The 26,445-nt window shown below is 52.8% G+C and overlaps 1 protein-coding gene across 1 annotated transcript; it reads right to left on the reverse strand.

Annotated features, from left to right (window-relative positions):
- Positions 1-639: 639 nt before the first annotated feature.
- On the reverse strand, positions 640-24,795 carry ALOXE3 (arachidonate epidermal lipoxygenase 3). Its single transcript, XM_084864255.1, has 15 exons — positions 23,448-24,795; positions 22,650-22,854; positions 21,470-21,551; positions 20,848-20,967; positions 20,387-20,512; positions 16,981-17,084; positions 16,267-16,439; positions 15,671-15,814; positions 15,353-15,556; positions 15,167-15,253; positions 14,297-14,466; positions 13,440-13,561; positions 8,530-8,630; positions 7,777-7,947; positions 640-1,464 (listed from the first exon to the last, which is right to left on the reverse strand). The coding sequence occupies exons 1-15, from the start codon at positions 23,592-23,594 to the stop codon at positions 1,285-1,287; spliced, it is 2,136 nt and encodes a 711-aa protein (XP_084720381.1). The 5' UTR covers positions 23,595-24,795; the 3' UTR covers positions 640-1,284.
- Between the last annotated feature and the right edge of the window lie 1,650 nt (positions 24,796-26,445).

Raw genomic sequence — 26,445 nt, forward strand, 5'->3', positions numbered from 1 at the left:
ACTCAGGTCAGCAGAGGGTTCTGCTCTAGGCCCTCAGAGGCAGAAGCTGATGGAAATGCCATCTCAACACATGCTTCTAGAACAGCAGAGACAAAGAAAAGAGAACTTGGAGGGGGATGGGGGGGAGACTCATGCCAGGAATAAATGTTCCAGCCTGCAGGTGACCTGAATCACTCTGCTCACAGCTCATTGGCCAGAACTCCTCCATGACTCCACTCACCCACAAAAAAAAAGCTGGAAGTTGAGTCTCCCAGTGCGTGAGTCCACAAGAGAAACCAGATCTCAGCGGCAGCACTAATAGCTCCCACACCCAGAAGCTGGATCCTCAGGCTTTGCAAAATGCCTACGTTTTTCCTATCAGCTCCTGGAGCGTGGAGATTCCTTCACTTCCTGATGGATGACATGCTCAGGGAGGTGAAGGCAGGAATGTAGACACTGGTTAGGTGGTGGGTTGAACTGAGAGGTTTCCTGTCTCCAGAACAGATGATCCAGGGATTCAGAGCCGCTCCATCCTTCTCCAAGCCCCACCCACCGATCGCACGCACGTGTGCGCACCCACACACACACACACACACACACACACCAAAACAAAAGTGAAATGGGAGTCCAATATGTTGGTTTTTATTGAGTTCACTGGGCTCAAGGACAAACAAAAGGAGGGGGGGGGGGGGCAATGGGAAAATGAGAGCTGGGAGAGACTCCGTGCACATCCAGGCTGTGGAGCGTGGCCCTGAGAGAACCACAGCCAGAGCCCCGGCGAGCTGGGCTCTAATTCGAACCCTCCCCTGAGATAGGCTGGGGTCCGAGGGGTCCCTATGGCCGGCCTGAGGCACACATCCCTTCTCGCCCAGCCTCCATGCTCTTCCAGAGAAAGGGTTGGGTTGGTTGGTCCCAGATTTAGAGGAAAGTGGAAACAAAGAGGCCAGGTCGGAGAAAGTTCTGGGATGGCGGGAGGCTGGGAAGGAGAGCTGACGATCCCACACTGGGGATCCCAGTGGGAGGAGGTAGATGTTGACAGGAGAGGGACGTAGGAGGGCAGGGGGTGACGGGGTTCCATCCTTGGAGGGTCTGTTGTGCATTTGACTTTAACCAGCAGCTTCTCACCCAGGAGACAGCTCGGAGCCGGTTCCCATGATGCTAGAGCCATCTCGGTGGAAAAAGCCCCACCTGCGAGGAGCAGTCTCAGGCTGCTGGCGAGCAGGGAGGAGGAAAGAGCCTGGGGGACGAGGAGAAGCCGGCCCTCCTCCTGCCCGGCCTTTCTTCCAGGGCGGGAGGCCGAGGGGATTAGATGGAGACGCTGTTCTCAATGAGGGGAGGGTCCAGGTAGGCGTAGGGCAGAGCCAGGCCTTTGTTTCGCTCCCGGATGTCCTGGGAGATCTGGGCCAGGCGGCTCTGGAAGGCGGCGATGCTCCGGCGCGGGGCCTCCTCGGTGAAGTGCTCATCCGGGTAGGTGCCCAGGGGCCGCTGGGAGAGAACCAGGGGCGGGTCAGGGTGATGCTCAGGGCAGCATGGAGGATAATGAAGGCCCACATTTGCCAACCAACGCAGGCAAGGTGGCTTCCCAGGGCATGAACTAGGCACAGCTTTTGCAAACTCAAGATCTTCAAACCACATCCCGCAACCTCCACTCCCCGCAACCACGGGCACTGGCACTGGCACCAAGCAGAGCAGCGGACACTGAGGCTCACGGCGCAGGGAGTGTGGAGCCTGAAGGGGACCTGGGAGCAGCCAACCTGGAGGCAGTGCGCCCTCTGCTGGTAACTCTGTGCCTATTCCCCTGACTCTGTTTCTGCGTCTGAAAATGGATGGACTGGACTAGAACAGTGGTCTACAAACTGCGGCTCTTTGGCCCCTTGAGTGTGGCTCTTCCACAAAATACCACGGCCTGGGCGGGTCTATTTTGAAGAAGTGGTGTTAGGAGAAGTTTAAGTTTAAAAAGTTTGGCTCCCAAAAGACATGTCAATGATTGTACTGTTGATATTTGGCTCTGTTGACTAATGGGTTTGCCAACCACTGGACTAGAAAACCTTTAGAGGTGCCTGGGCCAATGTCCTATGAACTAAAAGAACACAACCACACTCACAACTCAGCTGCAAGCCAAGCACACACGGTCCAGCAAACGTGCCTATGTGTACACCTGTTACCTCACCACTGAACCAAATCCAGGCCCTGAAGACAACCAGGCCTGAGGTATCTTCCCAACCACCCAGCATCATGGCGCTTTCGCCAGCACAGTCACCATCACCGTACACTGTCACACTACGCAGCATGGCCAACTGCAATCAAGAAGCATGGCGGCCCTGGCCCGTGTGGCTCAATGGACAGAGCATCAGCCTGCGGATTGAAGGGTCCCAGGTTTGAGTCCTGTCAAGAGCACATGCCTGGGTTGCGGGCTCAGTCCCCAATTGGGGGTTTACAGGAGGCAGCCTATCAGTGATTCTCTCTCATCATTGATGTTTCTATCTTTCTCTCCCTCTCCCTTCCCCTCTGAAATCAATAAAAATATTTTTTTAGAAAACAATAAAAATTTATTTAAAAAAAAAATACTACAGTAAACTTCAGTCAGTGGCATCCTGTGGCAGTACAGGGCTGCCCCTCTCTCCATGACCACACACCCAACCAGCGCACCATCATAGTTCATGGGCTCCTCATCCTAAATAGAACACACTTCTTGTCCAATACAACCTTCGACAGCATAACCTTTGCCAATAGCACTGATTTTTAAACATTCTTTGTCTTGTTTTATCACGCTGGTAAACCTTCCAGAACAGTGCTAAATTGCAGCGGTAACAGTGAGCACTGCTTTATTGTCCCTGACCTCTATTGTTATACATTAAGGACGATGTTTTTGTTTTCTAAAATATATATATATATATATATATATATATATATATATATATATATATATATATATTTTTTTTTTTTTTAATCAAAACTGCATCAGGGAGTTTCATTTACCTGAGTTTTTATTAGTAAATGGCTGCTCACACTTAGCAAATGCTTTTTTGGCCCATATTGAGATAATGATATGGTAAGTTTCTTCGTTGATGTAAAAATTATATTGTCAGATTTCATAAGGTTGAGCCAATCTTTCATCCCTAGAATACACTAGACTCCGTCATGGTGTATTGTTGTTCTATTGTGTATTATTGGCCTTCATTGGCTAATGATATATTTTTAAGATTGTTGCAGCTAAGTGGAACAAGTTTATAATTTCATTTTCTTAATTACAGCTAACATGTTGTAAGCACTTTATATGGACCATCGCAATGGCACAATCATCCTGTTAGACAGGCCCTCTTATCATCATCATTTTATAGAGAAGCGGAGGACGGTACGGGGGTACATGGTGATGGAAGGAGGCTTGGCTTGGGGTGGTGAGCACAGTACAGTGTACAGGCGATGTGTGTGGCACTGAGCACCTGAAACCTGTATAATTTACTAACCAGTGTCACCACAATAAACTCAATGAAAAGGAGAAGGAAGGAAGGAAGGAAGGAAGGAAGGAAGGAAGGAAGGAAGGAAGGAAGGAAAGAAGGAAGGAAGGAAGGGAGGGAGGGAGGGAGGGAGGGAGGGAGGAAGGAAGGAAGGAAGGAAGGAAGGAGGAAGGAGAAGAAGAAACTGAGGTTTGGAGATGCCCAATTATATAGCCAAGATCACATAGGGGGGAGTGTAGATCAGTGATGTCTACCTGTCTTCTTCTTCTTCTTTCTTCCTTTCTTTTCTTTTTTTTTTTTTTTTAAGAATAGTTTACTATTTTTTTTTTTTAAGAGAGACAGTAAGGGAGAGGGAGAGAGAGGAAAACATCAGTGTGAGAGCAAAACTGGGAAATTGAACCTGAAACCTTTCCGTGCATGGGACAACGCCCAACCGACTGAGCTACGCCGGCCAGCGCCCACCTCTCTCCTCAGGAGCACTGCCTTTGCAGGTGCTGGTGCCAGGGTCCCCAGTAAAACGGAACTCAGAAAAGTAATTTTGGAAACTTTCAACTTTTTCTATAACTTTCAACTTTTTCTATACCTTCAAGCAGTTTGAATAATTTAGGAATTACTTGTTTTTTGAAGGTTTATTAGAATCTTGCTTTGCAAGGACGGGGTTCAGATCTTTTCATTTATGTATAGTTTTCTGGTGGTACGTTTTGTTTATGTTTTCCTAGAAAATTATTTACTTCATCTAGATTTCCACATTATTTGCATAAAACTATCATTAGAATTTTCTAATTTCTTCAGTATTCTCTGTATTTGTAGCTGAATGCCTTTCCCATTCTTAATGTTGTACATTTATATTCTTTCTTTCTTGTCTTCATTAGAATTGTTTCTGCTTTTTTGCTTTTATTGGTCCTTTCAGAGATTCAATTCTATGTTTTATTTACTAAATTGACATCTAATTTCTAAAACTATAATTTAGCTGTTTAAAAAGCAGAACACAGAAGTATGGGAGACTGGGTTCAAAGCCCTTTTACTAGCTGTGTGACCTTGAACAAATTGCTTAGTGTCTCTACATCTCAATTTTCTCTTCATAAAATGGAACTACTGTCTGGCCAGTGTGGCTCAATGATTGATCATTGACCTATGAACCAGGAGGTCACGGTTCAATTTCTGGTCAGGGCATATGACCAGGTTGCAGGCTCAATCCCCAGTGTGGAGTGTGCTGGAGGCAGCCAATCAATGATTTTTCTCTCATCATTGATGTTTCTAGCTCTCTAGACCTCTCCCTTCCTCTCTGAAATCAATAAAATATATATATTTAAAAATAAAATGAAACTACGATTTCCTGAACAGTTATATACGAGGCACTGTATTAAGCATTTTAAATATAGCTACTTATTTATTTTGTATATTAAAATGGTGGATGTCCTAACCAGTTTGACTCAGTGGATAGAGTGTCAGCCTGTAGACTGAAAAGTCCTAGGTTCGATTCCGGTCAAGGGCATGTACCTTGATTCTGGGCACATTCCCAGTAGGAGGTGTGCAGGAGGCAGCTGATCGATGTTTCTCTCACATTGATATTTCTAACTCTCTGTCCGTCTCTCCTCCTCTCTGTAAAAAAAATCAATAAAAAATATTTTTTTAAATGGTGGGCATACGGTATCTAATTTAATGACTAAGATATAATAGATCCTCAAGGGTTAGCTGCTAGAATTGTCCAGGTTAAACTCCCCATTGTTTCATGGGCAAGGAATCCTTCGCCCTCACCCTCTTACCTACTTATCCCTCACCCCTCTATATTGTGACTTAGAAGAGTATGATTTTTGCCTGGCTGGAGTGGCTCAGTTGGTTGAGTATCATCTCATGAACCAAAAAGTTACCAGTTAGATTCCTGCCAAGGTGTCTGCAGGAGGCAGCTGATTCGTGTTCCTCTCCCACTCCCTCCCTCTCTCTCTCTCTCTCTCTCTAAAATAAACGAAACATTAAAAAAAAAAAAAACAAAAAAAACACACACATATATTTGGTCTTCCTCCCATTCTTGGCACAGAGCTTCTAAAGCCCTTATAACTTCATGATAGAGTACTAAGGTATCTTTTGTTATTCAAAATAAGCCCCTTTCAACCCCACCTCGGTTTATGTTAATGAGGTGACTTCTGGAAAGCCCTTACGGATGGACTACCATGGGAATCAACCAATCGATTAGAGACGCGAAACTTTGAGTCCAACCTCTGGGGAGGGGAGAGGCGCTGGTGATTAAATTAGTCTCCCGTGGCTAATAATTTAATCAATTATTCCTGAGTAATAAAGCCTTCATCCAAATCCCTAAAAGGCGGGTTTGGAGAACCTCCAGGCTGGGGGAGCATGGAGACACTGGGAGGGTGGCACCCCAGAGAGCAGGAAGGCCCTGCACCCTCCCACCGCCTGGTCCTGGGCATTTCCTCCAGCTGGTAGTTCCTGAGTTGTAGCCTCTTATAATCAACCAGTAATCTAGTAAACTGTTTTTCCTGAGTTCTGGGAGCTGCTCCAGGAAATCAGTGAGCCTGAGGAGGCGGTTGTAGAAACCTCTGATGGATAGTAGTTTGGTCAGAAACACAGCTGACAACCTGGACTTTTGACCGGCAGTGGGCACCTGGAGGGGGCAGGGCAGTCTTGGGGGACTGAGCCCTTGACCGAAGGGATCTGACACTGTGTCCAGGGAGTGTCCGAAGGGAGCTAAATCACAGGACATGTCGCTGGTGTCTGAGAATTGCTTGGTGTGGAAACAATCCCACGCAGTTGGTGGCCAGAGTGTTGAGTGAGAGGTTGAGAGTATCACAGAGTATTCTGTGAGTAGACAAAAAGCAAGAGAGAGTTTTTTCTGTATAATGACAGAAACGAAAATCTTGGAATCCTTGGGAGGTGGGACCAGAAAGGATCAGGATCCAGGGAGGAGTTTCTGGCATTCCAAGGCCATAAGATGGTTACGTTAAAACTTGTTAAACCAAAACCGGTTTGGCTCAGTGGATAGAGCGTCGGTCTGAGGACTGAAAGGTCCCGGGTTCCATTCTGGTTAAGGGCATGTACTTTGGTTGTGGGCACATCCCCATTGGGGGGTGTGCAGGAGGCAGCTGATCGATGTTTCTAGCTTTCTATCCCTCTCCCTTCCTCTCTGTAAAAACTCAATAAAATACATTTTAAAAAATAATACTTGTTAAGGAGATAAAGCATGATAAATGAGGGTAATCTTGTAATGTCAGAGGATTTGTGAACAGGGCCGGGAGGGCAGAGGCATGACTGATAACGTGCAAATGAAGATGATGGTAATTGGCTATTAAAGGGCTGCTCCCTATATATAATAAAACCTGGCCTAAGCAACAGCCTCCTCCCTGCCATTCCCGCCTCCAAAATAGCCCTTCCCACCTGTCTACGCAGACACAGAAGCGCTCTTGCTAAAGCACAAACTCAGCCACGTCACTCCAGTCTAAGTCCCTTCGGTATCTCCCCATTGTATTCTGAATGGACACTGAGCCTACACTGTGCCTGTTAGGATCCTCATGACACACAAAGGAACTCTTGCCTTCACTTCCCTTCATTTCACTTGGTCTCACCCTTCCCTCTGCCTAGAAATTGACCTGCCCCTGCTTTGTCTGCCAAATTCCTGCTTGTCTCACAGATTTCAGCTTAGATGTCCCTTCCTCCAAGAAGCCTCCCCGGGTTCACCCAGCCTCAGTCAGGTTCCCCAGGGCCCTGTCTTCACCTCTCCCATTAAACTCTAGCAAGCCCATAAGGACTGGGTTCCTACCTGCCCAACGGTGTCTGGCTCATTGCAGGCACTCAAGAAGTACGTGTTCAAATGGAGGAATTATACCTAAGTAGTTCCTACAACACCGTGGTATCCTTGTTCATTTATCTTGAGCTAGACAGTAGCATTCTTGGAGGCAGGAAGGCCTGACTCATCTTGATATGCCTGATGCCCAACACTGTGTTGACACATGGGAGGTATTCAAAAAATGTGTGTTGAATGTTTGATGAATGGATGAGTGGTTGATAGATGAATGTCTGGTGGATGGAAGAATACGTGGTTGGATGGATGGATGGATGGTTGGATGGATGGATGGATGGATGGTCTGGTAAACTGGTGAATTGGATGGATATTGTATCCCAGCCACTAATAGGTGTTTGCTTCACTATATGTCTCTTGGGATCAACTATAACTTCCTGAAGGAACTAAAGAACCCAAGGCCGTTCAGTAGTGGACATAAATGCCAGCAGTCATTCCCCGAGTCCCTCTGGAACAGTCTACCATCCCCTCCACTGCCCAGGCCCTGCAAACCTCTCCCCACCACCGGAAAACACCTGCCACACACACCTGGTCCTTGGGCTCTTGGCTGACCAGCCAGAAGAGGAGGAGGTTGTTACAGGTGATGTTCACTTCCGGGAGGGTCTCCAGGTAACTCTTCAGGGTGGTCGTCCCCTTGGTCTGCGGTGGGGGCTGCCTCATGGATGACGGCGCATTGGGCATCCAGGCCCCAAAGTCATGCTGTGGAGACCCCCGCCCCAGTGAGTCAGCTGGCCAGAGGGAGAGGTCCAGCTTCTTTGTCGTAATTCCTGATCCTGCCTCCTACCATCCCAGGTCTTGCACTTGGGAAATGAGGGATTGTGTGGAGAGGGAGTGGCATAGAACAGAAAGTTCCAGAAGTGAGGCAGGAGCCTGCCTCAGCCCTTGTTACTCCCCACCCAATGTCCCAGGACTGGGTGGAGTGAATCACCAAGGAACAGGGAGGACTCAGAGAGGAGGTAACCCTAGAAATGGGCCTGGGGCTGGCATGCCTAACGCAGCAACCTGAAACTCCACTCGCCTGCATCCCAACAAGGACAGAAGTCCTTGCGTTCTGCTCCCTGAGCAACGCCAACTCAGGTCAACATCGCGGCCTTGGGCCCAGCTCCACCCCAGTCATCATCCAACACCCGTCCTTCACTCCACCCAGTCCCCACTCCAACCCCATCCCTGATAATAAGCTCATCCCACTCATGCCCTCATCGGGAACTCCGGCCTCGGGTGCATTGCTGAGCCTAACCTTTCCTGGCCAAATCGCCCCTGGCCTGCCCTCTGCAGCCTCACCTGCCCACTGTTGACAGCGGCGTGCTGGGCGGAACAGTTGAAGATGATGGCTGTGAGGAACTTCTGCAGCTCTTGTGGGGTGCGCAGCCGGCATGGGAAGCCTGGGTATGGGAGGAGAGGAGGGAGGGGAGAGGGTGTGGAGGGGACTGGACTCCTGGGGGCAGCTCAGGGCTGGGGCTCGGCGCAGGGGGAGAGTAAGAAAGTGAGGGCTGAACATTTGGCCACCACTGTCAGAGTAGGATTAGGGTTAGGATGAGGTTAGGGATGGCTTTGTGGTCTCTGAAGGGGGTCAGGACAGGAGCTGGGTCCTGGGGTCGGACCAGAAAATGCCCAGCCAGCAGAGCGCACAGCGGAGCAGCCAGGTTCAAGCAGACCACCAAGGCAGCTCTGCCTGCAGCCTGTACTAGCATTTCATGATTTAAGTCTACCCAGCTCACTAAGATTTGTCCAAGCAAGCTCCCAGTGGCAGGTCATCTGCTACTGGGCTTAGAATGTGCTGCTCACAAGCTCACAGTGATGGAAGCAGAAGGAAGCTCACGGGCCAGGGCAGGCAGGCAAGGCACAGGGGCCACATCACTGGGGAAGAGCCTCCCTGAGTGAGCGGGTGAGCTGAATAGAAAGAAGACCGAGGAGGCGTTCCAGCCCTTGGCTCTCTTCTCTCCATTCGTCACTGGTCTTATCCACGGCCTTGGCTTACCCACCTCCCAGGGGCTGACAGCCCCTAAGTTCACATCTCTGGCTGCTCCCCGGGCCCCTGGACTCTAGACTCAGACTTCCCATCTGTATACCTGATGCTTGACTCCCTGCCCTACACCCCCCCTCCCCCAAACCTGTCCTCCCCACAGTCATCCCACTGGGATACCCTTTGTCCTGCACACTGACTCTTGTTAGCTCACCCCACACATGTCAGCGATACTCCCAGAAGCCGATTTTGTCTCATCGCCTTGTCTCCACCACTACCCAGTACCCATCCTCTCATCCTGGATGAATCTACCAGCTTCTACCATGACCCCTGCCAGCTAGGGTAAGTGACCCTTTAGAATCCTAGGTTCAGTGATGTCACTACTGGCCAAAACCCTCTACCGGCTTCCCACATCACTTACCTCCCCGTCATCTTATCTGGCCTGGCTCTGGCTTGTTCTCGGACTTCAGTTCCTCCCCAACTTTTCTCCCTCTCACTTACTCCAGCCATGCAGGCCTTCCTTGGATTCCTCAAAACTCCCAGCATGCTCCCACCTCAGGGCCTTGTCCTCCCACCTCTGCCCACACACACACTCTCCCCCCAGCGATCCCCAGAACCAGCTCTCTCGCTTCCTCACATCCCTACGCAAACATCACCTCCTCAGGGAAGCCTTCCCGGACCGCCGATCCAAACTTAACCCCCCACCTCGACACACTAGTGATTTCAGATGCTGTTTCATTCTCCTTACCGTTCGTAACCATATGTTTTGTTATCTGTGTCTCCCCACAAGAATGTTAAGCTCTATGAAGGCTGGGGCTTTTGTCTGTCATGTTCACGGCTGAACCCCAGCATTTGGAATAATAATGAATGCATATCAGCAGCCCAGTAATGACTGGTTGAATGAAGTGAATACACGAGAGGGTAAGAAGCCGGAGTGGAAAGGAATGGGGTGTAAGCCAGGTGAAGGGTGACTGGGGGTGAGGCTGCAGCAGGGTGCCAGTCCAGCTGGATTCTGGGCACCATTTCAGAGGATTAGCGGGGAGGCGCCCCACAGGCTTGGCAGGTAAGCAGGAGAAGGCTGGGAGAGGTGGCACTGGCTGAGAAGCAGCCGCCACAATGCAGGAACAATGCGAGGACTGGGACTAGGGTGGGGACGGTGGGAAATGATGGCGACAGTAGGGTTAGCTACCCAACTGGATTGAGGTGACGAGGAAGGCAGAGGGGAACGTGAGTCAAAGATGGATCCTGGGTTTGGAGTCACGATGACTGGAGAGAGACTCATGCAACAGAGCAGACAGAGAGGTTGGGAAGAAGGCCTGGCGATCTGCCTGGGGATGTGTGGGCATTTTCTGAATGTTCACTTCGTGGTTGAAAGTCTAACCCTGAGGGCTGAAGATAAAAAAAAAATAAAAGTAGCCGAAACCAGTTTGGCTCAATGAATAGAGTGTCAGCCTGCGGACTGAAGGGTCCCAGGTTCGATTCCGGTCAAGGGCATGTGCCTTGGTTGTGGGCACATCCCCAGTAGAGGGTGTGCAAGAAGCAGCTGATCGATGATTCTCTCTCATCGATGTTTCTAGCTCTTTATCCTTCTCTCTTCCTCTCTGTGAAAAATCAATAAAATATATTGAAAAAAATTAAAAATAAATAAAAATAAAAGTAGCCGAAACCGGTTTGGCTCAGTGGATAGAGCGTAGGCCAGAGGATTGAAAGGTCCCAGGTTCAATTCTAGTCAAGGGCATGTACCTTGGTTGTGGGCACATCCCCAGTAGGGGGTGTACAGGAGGCAGCTGATCAATGTTTCTAACTCTCTCTTTCTCTCTCTCTCTTCCTCTCTGTAAAAAAATCAATAAAACATTTCTTTTTAGCCGAAACCGGTTTGGCTCAGTGGTAGAGCGTCGGTCTGCGGACTGAAAGGTCCCAGGTTCGATTCCAGTCAGGGGCATGTATATTGGTTGCGAGCACATCCCCAGTTGGGGGTGTGCAGGAGGCAGCTGGTTGATGTTTCTAGCTCTCTATCTCTCTCCCTTCCTCTCTGTAAAAAAATCAATAAAATATATATTTTTTAAAATTCTTTTTAAGTGAAGCAGTTATCTATGGGAATTTTTCTCGGCTCATACTGTTTATCTCCGCCCCCCCCCTCCCCCCTGAACTATGGAACAAAAGGCATACTGGCTGAGGTTAATGAATGCGCCTTTTACCTTAAAGCATATGAATCTAGAGTAAGTTTGTCGGGAGAGCTGTCTGTCAGTCTGAAGAATGTTCTGATGTGTTAACTCAGAGAGTTTAATGAAGCGAGAGAGGAGAGCTGAGCTAACAGTAAGGATATCCCCCTCTGGGTCTTAAAGAGGAATTGGCTCATCCCAAAGAGAAACTGCCTTTGAGAAGAGCAGCAATCCGAATCAGGACCGCCCAGGGTTGACAGCAAAGCTCGGGGCGAAGTCGCCCTTTAAAAGATCCAAAGGCAATCTGGCTGTCACCGCCTTTACTCAGAAATCACCCTGGGCAGCACTTATGTGAGACAACCTGACATTATGTGCCTCCCAAGATGAAGCAACGAGGAGACCACAGCATCACCTGAGAAATATTCTGGCCAAAAAATAGTTAACCCTTAGTTTACAGGGGCCAGAGGAACAAGCTGAATGACAGCATGAGGAAGCAACGTGATAAATTCAGAAGGTGAGACACTGTGCAAAACTGCTTCTGGCGTTTTCAGTAGTCTTTGTCCGATGCCCTGTGATTTTATTAAAAAGGAGGGGAGCCGAAACCGGTGTGGCTCAGTGGTAGAGCGTCGGTCTGCGGACTGAAAGGTCCCAGGTTCGATTCCGGTCAGGGGCATGTACATTGATTGGTTGCGGGCACATCCCCGGTAGGGGGTGTGCAAGAGGCAGCTGATCGATGACTCTCTCTCATCGATGTTTCTAACTCTCTATCTCTCTCCCTTCCTCTCTGTACAAAATCAATAAAATGTATTTTTAAAAAATAAATAAAAACATATCTTCAGGAGGGTTTTTTCCCCTCTTTTTTCTTTTCTTTTCTTTTTTTTTTTTTCTTTTGAAGCTACAAGCGCTGCTCATTCTATTGGTGGGTGTGTGAGACCATTCCTCCTCCCTGGGTCTACACACACACACACACACAGGAAGTTCTCTGGGCGGCCACTGGAAGTTCTCAGTCAGCTGAGAGATGTCCTGTGCAGTGAGAGTCTTCCCCACGCAGGCGAGGGCCGGGGGCCCTGTGCCACTCAGAGCTTTGCTTTTCTCTTACCACACCCAGAGGTAGCAGTCTCCTCTACATTTTCCAGTGCCCGCCGTACAGACCATAATACAGCGGCACCAAGGAAACGGGCTTTGAAGAGTAGCAATGGGGTGTACCACCCGGAGAGGCCAGAAATCCTTTGGAATGACCTCATTTCATGTTTGGGTCTCAAGAGTGAGAAGGAAAGTCCTTCAGGAGATGCGGAATGGAGGATGCCCAAGCCTGGAATCAGCCACAGGAGGGACAGGAGACAAGGTCAGTCAGTGAGGGCGGGGCAGAGAGAGGAGACAGATCCAGGGTATGCCAGCAGCGGGGGCCGGGGGAGAAGCGGGAGGTTCAAAAGGACCTGTTCTCCCAGGAGCTCAAGGGAGACTGAGGACGGGAGGGCGTGCTAAGTTGGACTGAGGTTAAGCAGAGGCCTACAGAGGGTTGGTGGGCCTCAGAGGCCTCTCGGGCGGTGTCAGAGGAGAGGGAGGCATTAGGGTTATGTAACTGGAGTAAATAAGGGGAATTGGGCAGCGGCAGGACCAACTCACTCTTTGAAGCCAAACGAAGTGAGAGAGGCTGATGGTGGAGGGGCCGGCACAGTCATGAGAGAGTATGAGAGAGGCTCCCAGAATCCTGTGTGTTTGAAGCCAAAAGTGACTCCTCCTACATGATGTGACACATCCATACAGCTCAGCAAGGAGAAGTGAGCGGGTGGGCTCAGGCCCATGGAAAGGTCTAGAAGGGACCAGATGGGCACAGGGTAGTAGTTGAAAGCAGGGGCTTGGCACACCGGAGGAGCTGGCTCTGGGTCCTGCTTCTGCCACTTATTGTGTCACCTTCTCTGTGCCTCCTCCTCATCTGTTCAGTGGGGCTAACAGGATGCACTTCAGCAGTTGATCAGTAAATAGGAACTGGTTAATGGGGGGTGGGGGGGGGAGCATTGGGTCATTGGAGCCTGTGGGTGGGGGATGGAGAGGGAACACAGTACCTGAGCTTTCCCGGTTCAGGAACCCCCAAGCAAAAATCTCGCCGACCCAGGCCTGCAGTTCGGAATCCTGCTGCACAGACGCATCGCTGGGGTAGTAGTAGCACACAATTTCTGAGACAAAGCTGCAGGGAAAAGATGCCCACGCCATGGCCGTGACCTTGGGCTCAGGCCTGACCAGAAAACCGAGCTGCAGTGCTGCTCAGAGTCCACTGAGAGCCCATGGGGTTCGGTGGAGAGACCCCCACCAGATGCAGCTGGAACTGGGTGCCCAGGCTTCCCTCACGCCTCACCCTCCGCTCCTGAGTCATGGGCGCTCTGGGCCTCCTTCCTGCACTGAGGGCTGAGGAGGGTACACAGAGGAGAGCCAGGCTCACACTGCAACCTCTCCCCACTCAGCATCCAAGAGACAGGAGGGCCTGCCGCCTAGAGGCCCCAGCCTACGCCTGGCTGTTTCACCTTCTCTGGATGCCCTGTCCTTCCCTTCCTCCACGGTGTGCACACACAGCCAGCCTCTCCCCAGGGCAAAGCTGTCAGCCATTCCATAGGGGACCCCAACCCCCTCTCACCCTTGGAGTGCCCCATGCTTGGGCCAGTAACACCTGGAGTCCCAGCACCAAGAGCCCCAGCCAATGCTCCCCCCTCTCCCTCCTCCTTCCCCCCCCCCCCCATTAACCAGTTCCTATTTACTGATCAGCTGTTGAAGTGCATCCTATTAGCCCCACTGAACAGATGAGGAGGAGGCGCAGAGAAGGTTACACAATAAGTGGCAGAAGCAGGACCCAGAAGGAGACTCATACCGCCCCTGGACCAGGAGGCCCGCCGGAGGCCAGACTGGGTCCAGAGTCCCAGGCCCACACCTCTCAATGGCGGCCCAGATCTTCAGGCCATCATCCCGGTAGTGGTAGTTGGGGATAGCCAAAACCCCGCGGGCCCGCAGGCTGTCCGGGAAGCAGAAGTTGGTGTAGGTGAAGTGGGCCAGGCCGGTGCTCATGAGGTAGAGGAGGCCTTGCCTTCCGATGGAGGTGACCTGAGGACACATCACAGCTCAGCTCAGCTCCCGGGCCCTCCCCTTACCCCCACCCATCCCCCACTCCCAGGGCCGGGGCACCAGATGTGACGAGTGCCGCAGCAGAGGGGATTTCTCAGTTAATCAAACGGACCAAGACCACGGATCAAAGCCTCCATTAGGGGCCCGACATTGGCTGCTCAGGTTGCGGCCCTACTATGTGCATAGGAGGTCATCCTTAGGTATTTAGTAACTAAAAGAATGAACTGCTGCTACAGAGGCAGGGAGGCGAGCAAGGGGCTGTGCTTCGACGGGGAAGGGGGGGTACCCTACCCACTTGAAAGCCTTTTTTAAAAAGTCCCGATTTTTTGAAAGATTGGAAAGATTCTTTCCAAAAATTGGGACTTTTTTAAAACGCCGCGGGAAGCGGGAAAATTTGTTAGAAATCAGGACTGTCCCGCCCAAAGCGGGACCATCTGGTCACCTTACCAGAGCATTTGGAACTTGGTCTGAAGGGGTGGGGCCGCGGGTGGGATGAGTGGGCGGAGACCCGGTGTGTGGGCGGGGCAAGCAGGAGGCTGGCGGGGAGGGGCGGGTCTTGTGGGCGGGGACTGGCAGGAACCGTGAAATGAGATTGGACGGCCAACGAGCTTGTGGGCGGGGCAAAGAGTCTTCCGGGGCGGGGCCTCAGAGCAGGCGGCGGGCAGGGGCGGCGGCGCACCTTGTCCACCAGGCCCTCCGGGTTGAGCAGCGTGGCGCGGGCGATGGTGTTCACCTGCAGCGTGTACCGGGTGTGGGGAAGCAGGAGCTGCGAAGGGAAGGAGGTCACGGGAGCCGAGGGGAGAAGGCGCCTGGCCCCACCCCTCCGGCCCGGCTTGGGGTTGGGGGTGAGGGAGGTCGCACCGACCTTGTAGACGGGGTGGCAGAGCGGCAGCTGGCGCAGCGTGGCCATGGCGAAGGCCTCGCACAGCAGGTGCGTGCACAAGAAGTGCGTGTTGTTCTCGTGCACCAGGAACTCGGAGTTGCGCACCCACGTCTTGGCCAGCAGCCAGTCCCAGTCGGAGTCCGTGGGGAGAAAGATGGGGCTCTCCGGCCCGGGGGTTTGGCTGAGCTGCGTCCAGGAATAACAACGGGGGCGGGGGTGGGGGGGATGGGGAGGGTGAGACTCAAGCCTCCTAGTGTGCCCCGTGAGGCCCCACCCCCCAAAGCCCCGCCCCCGGCTCACCTGGATGGCCAAGGGCATGAGCGCCCCCTGCGGGTTGAGCCACAGCAGGCAGAGCGGGGCGGCCGCGTACTGCTGGCGGCCGTTGAGGCAGTGGACCGGGGCCTCCGCCAGGATCCAGTAGTCGGCGAGGAAGATGTTCCCCCTCTGAGGAAGGGACACAGAGCCTCGGAATACACTTCCCGCCCGCGCGCCCCCTTTCTCCCTGTCCTCTGCCCACTCCCGCCTCACCTCTGGCCTCAGGGATCAATGCTGGGTACCCCCCACCCCCGCCCCAGAATGTCCGGAGTGAGGTCCAGCAGAGTCCCTCCTTTTGCAACCTTTCACCTGGCTTCCCAGCCTGGACAAGCCCGCGTCCTCTCCCTTCTCCCCATACCTGGTCCTTCCGACTTTAATGCAGAGAGATGACCTCCGTGCATCCAAGAAAAGCAAAATCAGCCAACACCTCAGCCTTCTGGGGGATGCCCGAGGACTAGGCTGCTCCGGAGAGCCCGGGCATCCGCCCCCACACCCTCAGAGCTCCCAGTGCTCCCTGCTGGTTCCTGGCCGTCTCACCCTCACCCGTCACCCACCTTTGTCCACGGGGGCAACTCACCCACCTCTAGCTCTGTCTGCAGGCAGGTGCCCGGCCCCAGCAGCGGGGCCACCATGTCGTTGGTGACGGGCAGCTTGCTGGGCAAGCTGGGGATGCAGTGGATCATGACGGGGTTGACGCCATTCAGGAACTGGTACCCGAAGAAGGAGTCCTCACACCAGTGCTCTGTGACGTACTCTAGGGGGCAGGACGGGGAGGAACTGGTTGGTCTGGAAACGGCTCCCCCAGAGCCTGCTCTTGCCCAGGCCTTTGCTCATCACGAAGGTTTAGGGTTTCGTGACAGCAACCCTATGAAACAGGTATAATTACATCTTCATTTAACACCGGGCACTGAGAGTCAGAGAGATAGAGTGAATTGCTCAGTGGGGTGGGCATAATAGGGCTTTGCACCTACGTCCGGCCCCAAAGCCCAGAACTCTTGTTGGTGGGGGTAGAGGAAGAGAGGCGAGGGCTGCCGATCGGGATCCGGACTCCCTGAGTGACCCTTGACCCTCTCCCAGGCCAAGCAACGTGTCTCTCCGTCCTCACGCCCACGTTCTTGTCCCCTGGCAGAGGAGTGGAGAAGCGTGGGGTCCGGAGGGGAACCTGAGATCGCCACCTGTGGGACCACGAGCTCCTCCCCCTGGAGCCCCATCCCTCTGGGAGCGCTGGAGGTGCTCCCCGGAGGGCTCTCCGGAGGGGCCCGCGGCCTGAGCACGGACCCGCTCGCCCTGCGCACCTGAAGTGAAGGTCTTGTGGCACAAGAAGATGTGCCGGATGTCATCCAGCCTCTTCCAGGAGCCCTTCCGGTCCAGCAGCCCGCGGAGCTTCATGCCCAAGGACCTGGGGGGTGGGAAGATGGGGAGGGTGGTTCCTGGGACAGCCGGGGACCCTGTGTCCCAGCCGAGAGGTCTGGAGGGAACGGACAAGATCAATGTCCAGAACAGAGGCGCCTAGCAGTCCTCAGGGAAGAAAAGTCTAATGGCCAGCTGAGGCTTTGTAGGGGTGACTCCACGTGTGTGTGCAAAGGTGGCCCCTCGTGGCCACGTGGTGCAGGGGAGTCCCTGTCACTGGTGTTTTGGCTGCTTCCTGCAAGCTCCCATCTCCTCGCAGACATTCACGGGCACCTCTTCCTGCAGGACAAGCCCCAATGCGAAGGCAGGCCAGGAACTCCCCACCAGCCGGTTTCTATCAGCCCACCCAGTTCTTTCTCCTCCCAGGTGGAGAGAAAGGTGCACTAGAGAAAGCCAGCACTCCAAACACAACTAAAAATGTATTTTGCACGCTGGACTGATAAAGGTAGGCATGGAGCCAGGACCAGTTTGGCTCAATGGATAGAGCGTCGGCTTGGGGACTGAAAGGTCCCGGGTTCGATTCCGGTCAAGGGCATGTACCTTGGTTGTGGGCATATCCCCAGTAGGGGGTGTGCAAGAGGCAGCTGATCAATGACTCTCTCTCAATGATGTGTCTAACTCTCTATCTCTCTCCCTTTCTCTCTGTACAAAAATCAATAAAATATATATATTTAAAAAAAAAAAAAAAAAAAAAAAGCCAAGACCGGTTTGGCTCAATGGATAGAGCGTCGGCTTGGGGACTGAAGGGTCCCGGGTTCGATTCCGGTCAAGGGCATGTACCTTGGTTGTGGGCATGTCCCCTGTAGGGGGTGTGCAAGAGGCAGCTGATCGATGACTCTCTCTCATTGATGTTTCTAACTCTCTATCTCTCTCCCTTCCTCTCTGTACAAAATCAATAAAATATATTAAAAAAAAAATAAATAAAAAAAAAAAGGTAGGCATGGAAACCTGAGGGGCGTGCTCTTTCCACTTTGTGGAGGTCTCTGTTAGATTTCTTACAATGAGCATATGTTATTTCATAATGGGGGGGGGGGGGGGTGGTAAGTGCTTGGAATGAAGTCTGCTTTCTCCCCTGCCCAGGGCTTTCATTAAACTACTAGAGGCCTGGTGCGTCCTCTCAGCCCAGCCTGTACCCTCTCCAATCCGGGATCCCTCTCACAATCTGGGACCACTGGATCCTAACTGCTCACCTGCCTGCCTACCTGATCGCTCCTCACTGCCCGCTTCTGCCAGCCTGGTTGCCCCCAACTGTCCCCTCTGCCGGCCTGGTTGCCCCTCACTGCCCACCCCGCCCCCCACGCCACCTGGTCATCCCTCACAGCCTGCTGTTCGGTGTTGGGTTGTCCCTCATTAACCACCCCCTGCCGGTCTGGTCACCTCATACAGCCTGCTGTTCGGTCCTCACTGTGAGGCGACCTGACCGATTTGCATTTTACCCTTTTATTTGTATAGACGCCTCTCCTAGAAAGCCATCTCCTACATCTCCACCTCGTACCAAACCTACGTGTCCTTCTGTGTGCATTTTAGAAGCAACATCCTTTACGAAGCATACCCGACTGTCCCCCACTGTGTCTTTCCCAGAACGCTCAGCACCCCCTTCACTGCCTCGTAAAGGCAATGTACTCACTCGTACCACCGCCCGTTGCGCTGGGCGCTCTTGGGGCTGTGACTGGGCTCTGTGCGCCCTGGCATAGCCTGGTCACAATACTCACTCCCTCCCCAGGCCAGGGCCAGAGAAGGGACTACAGCACAGATCAGGCGGGTTTGTGGCAAATGGCCAATAAGGCCGGCTCTATGAGCACGCCGGTGCGGGTCATTGAGGCAGCAGGGGGCGGGGGCAATAATGACCTGACAAGCCCGGGACAACTTCCTGTGTGCTCAAACGCCACTCACTCCTCCTTCAACATGTGCTTGCTCAGGGCCTGCCCAGCCAGGCCCAGGAGGTGGGTGGGAGGAGTGTAAAGGAGAGAGAAAGGCCTGCCTCTTCCCAGGGGCTGCCACAGGCCGTTCCCACAGCTCCCTGCAGGGACCCACACCAAAGACCTGGCTACTGACCCTCCTCTCCACCAGCAGCTAGCCGCCAACTGCCGGCTCCCTCTTCCCTCAAGCCTCTTCCCACGCCAGCTGCCCTGGTGTTCTCCTGGGACATCCCCTGCCTAGACCCACATATCCATTCGGGGAGCAACTCAGGTGCCGCTACCTTCCCGAACGCTCCTCTGGTCCCCGGCAGAGGTGCCCTGCCAGGGCCTCTTAGTGGCCCTTGTCCTGAGCCCTGAAGCCCGAGACGCCTGGGCGGCCTGCCCGCCCCCATCCACCTCAGACCTTCCCACCCCCCGCCATTCCCTCTCCAGAAGCATCCTTCTGGCTCCGAGGCCTGGACTCAAGGCGCTTATTGTGGCCTCGGCTGGGCCTCTTAAAGCAGCCGCTGAACACATGGCTCGCTGAGCCTCTCTCTCCTGCCAAACCTGCCCAGGTTTGCCCAGAACCCACCCACTTGTCCTCTGCCTTGTCCTCTGCCTCCCCTCTCCCTGCCCTGGTTGCCCCTTTTATGGCCCCAGCCTCTTCTCTCTCTGTCCCTCAGGCTCCGCTCTCTCTCCTTAGACTCCTCTGTTCTCTGTATCCCTAAGGGCTCCCCCTGGCTCCTTAGTCACCCATTCTTTTAACGAATTCAATTAACTGTGCACAGCATGGCTCCAGGCACTGCTGGGACCTTGCTGAGTAGAAAGAGAGGTCTGGCTCTTCAGCTTTAAGAAAGTGGTCAGACCACGTCAGTTCCAGCTCCCAGAACCAGTGCTTTCTAGCTGTGTGAGCTTGATTTTCATTTAGCCTCTACATGGTTTCCTCCTTTATAAAATGGCAATACTATTCATCCCTACCTTATGGGCTTGGGAGAAAATGTAAGGAAGTACCACCCAGCACAAAATAATGTCTCCGTAGAAGCTGGTAGTGTTAGGGTACAATCTTGGCCTGGGGAGCTCAGTGTCATTAGGGAACAGAGTTAACTAGCAGCTGAGCAGTGCGAGGCCGCAGCGGGCGCTGTAAGTGACGTGGCTGGAGGGGCACAGCGACCCTCTGTGTCCAGAGGAGGCAGAGGCTGGGGGGTGGGCAGGGAGTGGCTCTGGAGCGGCAGGTGGGCTGGAAGCAGGCTATGAGCCAGGGAGACAGGGAGAGGGGAGGCAGAGGACAAGGAGAGGGAGCCGGGCAGGGAGAAGGGACAGTGAGGCTGAGATGTGGCTGTGCATCCAGGGGCAGAGGCGGACGGAAGAGGGAGCAGGAGGGCAGGTGCCTCACGCAGGGAGGGCATTGAAGAGCAGCGAGGCCGTCTTGGTGGCCGAGTATCTGATATTGGGCTCCATGTGCAGCAGGGATGGGATGTCAATCTTCATGGGGAAGCCAGGCAGGTACCGATTCCCACTTCTGGGGGACAGGAGAAGGTGGGGAAGGAGAACAGAGAACCGTCAGTAAGGCCTACAGCCCACTTCTCTATTCCTCCTCTCTCTCTTTCCCCAGACATCCCAGGCCTCCCCTCACACTGGGCTCCTTCCCTGCCCTCTCCCATCAGGCCAGAAGCCACCTCCTCCTCTCTGCCATGCCCCGGGGCCACCCCTGCCTCCGCTGCTCCTGGCACTTGAATTAAATCTCCCTTATTGTAGCTCACAACTTCCCTTTCCAGGCTGTCTGGGGCCATCCTCTCAACAGACCCTTCACTTCACCCCCCTCCACCTTCTTCCCAAGCCTGGGGCCTGCCTCACCCGTCGTCCTGGTTTGCACGGGTTGTTGTCCTGGTCAAGGTAAACTTCTTGTCTGACTCCATCTGCTCAAAGCTGCTGACGTCCACCATGCCTGGGAAGCCAGGCGCAAAGACCTTCCAGCTTCCGGGGGAAAGAGGTCAGAGACAGCGAGTCACACTTGGCGAACACAGAAACTTTAGCTTTTAAAGACATGTCTTAGAATGAAAACTCCCCGGAACTCCCACTTCCTGGGTGAGTGACAAAGAATTGGGATTTTCTCCCCAAGGCCCTGGGCTTCAGATCAGGGCAGCATCTGAGGATGACACGAATGTCCAGGCTGGGTTAGGGTCAGGTTTCTGTTGAGGTTAAGATCATGGCCAGTTTGGGGGTGAGGGTGAGGATAGGCTGAGATTTGTCAATACCACAGTCCCATTGAGGGCTGAGTGCGGATTCCCTGATGGTATTGGGACGATGATTGGCCCTGGCCTTCTGGGGCTGGACTCCAGGTCAATACCAGGTTTAAATAATGGGCCTGATTGGAGTTGGGCCCCAAGGCTGGGGCTGAGGTCAGAATGAGTGACTGTGTGATTAAGCCTGCAGTCAGAATGAAGACGGGGAAGAAGTGGAGTTCGGGCTCCCTCACCGGTAGCATTCTTGTCGGGCCTGGAGTTCCCGTTTCCTGTGGTCCAGGAGGAGGGGAAGGGAGTCGTGACAAATAGTTCTCGCTGTGGGGAATGAAAATTACTCATCGTTTCAGTCCTTTCTAAACAACAACTTCTCCATCAAAGCTTGTCTAACCCTTACACCCAGCCCCTCTGTAATGTGGACACCCCATGTTCTTTGTGTGTCACCAGCACAGGGGATTCAGGAAACCTCACCCCCAAATCCTAACAACCTTCCTTATTGATTGCATGTTTGTTTCCTTCCCCAGACGATAAACTCTTTCTGGGCAGAAAGCACCTTATATTCGTTTTTATTCCCAGCATCTGGCATGCGTTGGATAAATGAGACGAGCACATATGTTTTGTAACGTGATGGGTAGATCGCTATGATGATAATGGGGTTTGAAGTGACGTCTATGAAGAATTCACTACAGGCTGAGGGGTCAAGTTCACTTATTTGACCTTGACCTAGAACAGCATCTCTCATCCCTAAGACTCACTCACACTTTGGACTAGCCCTAGTGGTGCTTTTCTAGGTCAGACGGCTCAGGAGATGTGGGGGGTCAGAGGCTGGCGGAGTTAGAGCCCAGCATTCTTGAAAGGCCACCCAAATTCAAGAAGAAATCCTAACAGCCACCCACGGGGACGTCAGCCACTCTGGAGAAGCCACTAGTGGTGGACAGGGCCTTGGCAGCTCAGCGCTCGGAACTTCTCCTCCCATTGAAATCCAACTGCTCAGCTTGAGGGTTAGCTCCTTTGGGGTTCCAGAGGAATCGCCATCTGTGTGTGTGTGTGTCTGTGTCTGTGTCTGTGTCTGTGTCTGTCTGTGTCTGTGTCTGTGTCTGTGTCTGTGTCTGTGTCTGTGTCTGTGTCTGTGTCTGTCTGTGTCTGTGTCTGTGTCTGTGCCTGTGTCTGGTGGTGTGAGTGCACACAGTGTGGGTCTAGCCTCTGATTGTCTCCAGAGAGGCAGATCCTGTCCGAGAAGCCCCTGCATTGCAGGGCTGTAGAGGCTCACTTTTTCTCAGAAAGCATCCACTTGGGAGCCCTGAACTGGTTACATAACCCCAACCCTGTGCCCTACACCCTGGGCTCCGGGAGACCCCACCCCTAATCCCAAAAGCTGCGCTCTGCAGCCCAAGGCCAGCCCCGCCTCCGGCCCACCTGTGCCTGGTCGCAGCTCCAGGGTGCAGAAGCCCTCGATCCACTGGTAGCAGGGGAAGGGGACGAGGGTGCCGTCGGGGGCGGTGACGCGGACGTGGCTGCAGTACCAGGAGTCCTTGCGGAAAAAGGCATAGCGCTCCTTGTGCAGACGCAGCAGCAGGAGCTCCCCCAGCTCTGCGGGGCAGCGCACTTTGTACTTCTGCACCTGAGGGGGCCAAGAGAGGGGGCAGGTGAGAGGCGAGGACCTGCCAGAGCTGTCCTTGCACCTTGCAAGGTGCGTCTACCCCCGCACCTGTCCTGGCATCGGAACCTGAGCTGCCGCTAACCCATGTGACGGCTTTGTGTGGATTAGAAAAAAGCAGTCCTTCCCCGGGCAGAAGCCACCACCGCTGCCACAGGCAGGGCAGCTTCTGCTCTTCACTGGCCCCCTTGGTGGCCAGCTTCCCCCTAAGACGCACCCCCCAGCAATCCTGGGGCTTGGCGGAGAAGGTGGATGCCCTCCAGAGAAGAAACCCAGACTCCGGGAGTTCAAGAGACTCGCCCAAAGCCCACCCTCAGTTACGAGAGGAGAAGCTGGAATGCTGACGCCCCTGCCCAGGACTCCTTCACACTCCTGTCTGGGTTTATTCTCCCGGGGAAAGACAGGAACCAGACAGAACAGGGATGGGGAGGAGCTCAGAGCCAGCAGCCAGAGTTCTGCAGGATGTGATGAGCCCCGAAGGGACGGTCCCCTCCTTCAGGGTCCCCTGCTGGCCCTGCCCCCCCGGGGGTGCTCCTCCCTCTCCCCTCTGTACTCACCGATCCGGGGGTAAAGTCCCTGCCCATGTGATCCAGCGGCTGCTTGGGGCTCTCACCGCACGTGCCCACCAGAGTGACGGAGATGCTGTCCAGGGTGCCTGCCCCCAGGTAGGCACCAGTGGTCACACACACGCGGTACACGGCCATGACGGGCGGGAAGGAGGGATGCCCCCGGCAAGGTGAGCCCCAGCAGCAGCCGGCCTGGAGGCGAGCGAGCGGCAGGCGGAGCAGGACGGGACTGCTATGGTGCTGAGCCGCTGGCGGGAGGTCTGGGGGGCGAGGGGAAAGGCCTTGGGAGAAAGGCCCAACTCCCTCTGAGATGTTTTCTCTGTCCTGAAGCTCCCGGCCTCTGCCGGGGCCTCTGCTCGATGCCGGCTCCCTCTCCCCGCCCACACCTGTCTGCTAATAGCTGTTTGCTGGCCTCTGGCGCAGCCGGTCTCTCTGGCTGGCAGGATAGGGCTCACCCAGATGGATATCAGGAGCCCCAGCCTCATTGGGAAGGGAGGGACCAGATGCCCGGAAAGAGGCAGCGAGGAGGTGACGCCTGTCTGATTGGGACATTGCCTCCTCCTGGTCAGGGGCCCTCCAGATGCTCTGGGGGCTCCTGTCCGCCCGGCCTCTCCCACGTTCCCCCTCCCCAAGACCTTTTCCTCATCTCTCAGCCGCAACCGGGAACGAAGCACCCACATTCCTAGTTGTGAATCATCCACGTGAATCACGGTACCGGAGTGAGACACACTCCGCCGTAGAGCACACGTGACCGCAGCCACACGCAGGTGAGCCGCACGCGCATTCCTGCACACTGCACGCGGGTCAGAGGCAGCTCCCCGGTCAGCCCGCACTCCGCAGCGCCGCCCCACGCCCGGCCCTCGGTGACCCCTGTCTTTGGCACGCCAGATCTCAATCTCTCCCTGGAATGGAGCTCGTCAGGGTACCGAAGTGGACTCCCGGCGCACAGATTCTGAAGGTCCCATGTGGCATTCGGGCCCGCCCTCGACCTTCGGGCCGGTGGGCGGGAGCGGGGGTGCCCGAGTGCCTAAGATTTAGGTCATTCACACCCCGGGGAAACCTCCCCGCGAGGAAAGCCCGCAGCCGGCAGCGGCCCCGCGCGGCCAGTCCCGGCACCGCGCTACCCCAGCCGCCGCGGCTCCAGCCCTCGCTAACCAAACGGCGGAAACTACTCGAGGGAGGCCGGTAAGAAGCGCGATCAGCAGTTGCCCGCCGCTCCAGCTTCCTTAGGGTCTGCTCCGGAATCCTCTGAGCACTTGCATACAATTTCCCGTGGGTTTTGCAAGCGTGGAATTTTACAAGTCTATTGCTCTTAAGGATATCAGAGCACTAGAACCTGCAGAGCCCGGATAGCTCAGTCGGTAGAGCATCAGACTTTTAATCTGAGGGTCCAGGGTTCAAGTCCCTGTTCGGGCGTCTCACCTTTTTTCTACTTAAATAGCAATATTCACTTTTAAGTACAATTAATATTTGTATTCCTTCAAACAAAACAAAGGAAAAGAATAACAAAAATACTATTAATTAGTTTTAAAAGGAACTGGTATTAAGTACGCCAGTTTTTAATTTTTAAGTACGCAGAAGATAGAACGAGTAATGGGAAGGAAAATAGACATGCTTTAGAGTAGGACATATACGAGTTATATATGCTATCTTAAATTTTCTGGTAGCCACATTAAAAAGAGTAAAAAGTTTAATCAAGATGTATATACATTAAGTGTGTGCAGTGTTTTGTATATCAATTATACTTTAATAAAATTAAAAGTAAAATAATAATAATGGAAAAAGAAACTGTGGTGGTAACAGGAGTACATGGTAGCTCTCTGTACTTTCTGTTCATTTTTTCTGTAAACCTAAAACTGCTCTATGAAATAAAATCTGTTATTTTCTTTAAAAGAGTAAAAAGCAACAGTTGAAATTAATTTTAATAGCAAATTTTATTTAACCCCAAATATCCAAAATCTGAGCATTTTAAACATGTAATCAATATTTAAATGTTAATAAAATTATAACTTTTCTGTATTAAGGCTTCTATGGACGATTTCTATATTACACTTACAGTACATCTCAATTCATATTTCAGATGCTTGATAAGGGCGTCTACTTTATCCAACAATTGTTTTTATGTTGTTTTGTCTTCTCTGACGAGTACAGAGCAATAAGTAGAACAGAGTTTACCATTGTATAAATATTCAGAAGGCCTTCGAGCCAGTTGGTTCCATGGTGTAATGGTTAGCACTCTGGACTCTGAATCCAGCGATCCGAGTTCAAATCTCGGTGGAACCTTAAGCTTTGTTTTTCACAGTTGTCAAATGTGTTCTATTATGTATTGTTTTATATATGAGGCTCTTTTATGAAAAGGATTTAACAAGAAAAACTACAATTTTGTTCTTTGGGCTTTCACACTGGGTAATTGAAACCTAGCACACTCTGAGGAAAACAGTCAATCGTATATGTATATGAACACGTGTTGCGCTAATTTTGAGAGGTAAGCATGTTATTTGAGAACATGTTAATTGGCAGATCAGTAAGTTACTAAGAAAAGAAGGTTACTTTGGCAGTTTCCATCAGGTCTTGGTTTGGGGCTGGGATGCAGATTTAGGTAGGGTATGTCTGGAATACCAGAGAGGGATGACAGTGGTGAGACCTCTCTATGAAACTGAGGGAGATCCCACAAGGGCATGAATTGTTTCAGGATGTATGAACCAGGAGGAAAAAGTCTTAGTTTGGCAGCGGTGGGATTCGAACCCACGCCTCCGGAGAGACTGGAGCCTAAATCCAGCGCCTTAGACCGCTCGGCCACGCTACCTGCGTGAAGTAACTGTTATCCCACAGTCCTCCTAAGAGACTATAGAAAAGTAAGCTAGAAATGGTTGTATTAAATTGGCTGGTCTTCTTTGGAAACCATCTAGATTCAGAACTGCAGAGCAGCAGACAGGCCAAAGGAAACAAAGACACACCGAAATTTACAACGAAATGAGTTTATTTTGAT

This window comes from Pipistrellus hanaki, assembly GCF_964339955.1.
Source record: "Pipistrellus hanaki genome assembly, chromosome: 16".
NCBI classification, from domain to species: Eukaryota; Metazoa; Chordata; class Mammalia; order Chiroptera; family Vespertilionidae; genus Pipistrellus; species Pipistrellus hanaki.

Coding starts and splice junctions, on each gene's coding strand:
- ALOXE3 (XM_084864255.1), bottom strand. CDS start 23,594: ATGGCCGTGTACCGCGTGTGTGTGACCACTGGTGCCTACCTGGGGGCA. Junction 20,968..21,469: donor GCCCGACAAGAATGCTACCG/GTGAGGGAGCCC, acceptor TTCCCCCGGAAG/CTGGAAGGTCTTTGCGCCTG. Junction 15,815..16,266: donor GCCTGCAGACAGAGCTAGAG/GTGGGTGAGTTG, acceptor TCCCTTCCTCAG/AGGGGGAACATCTTCCTCGC.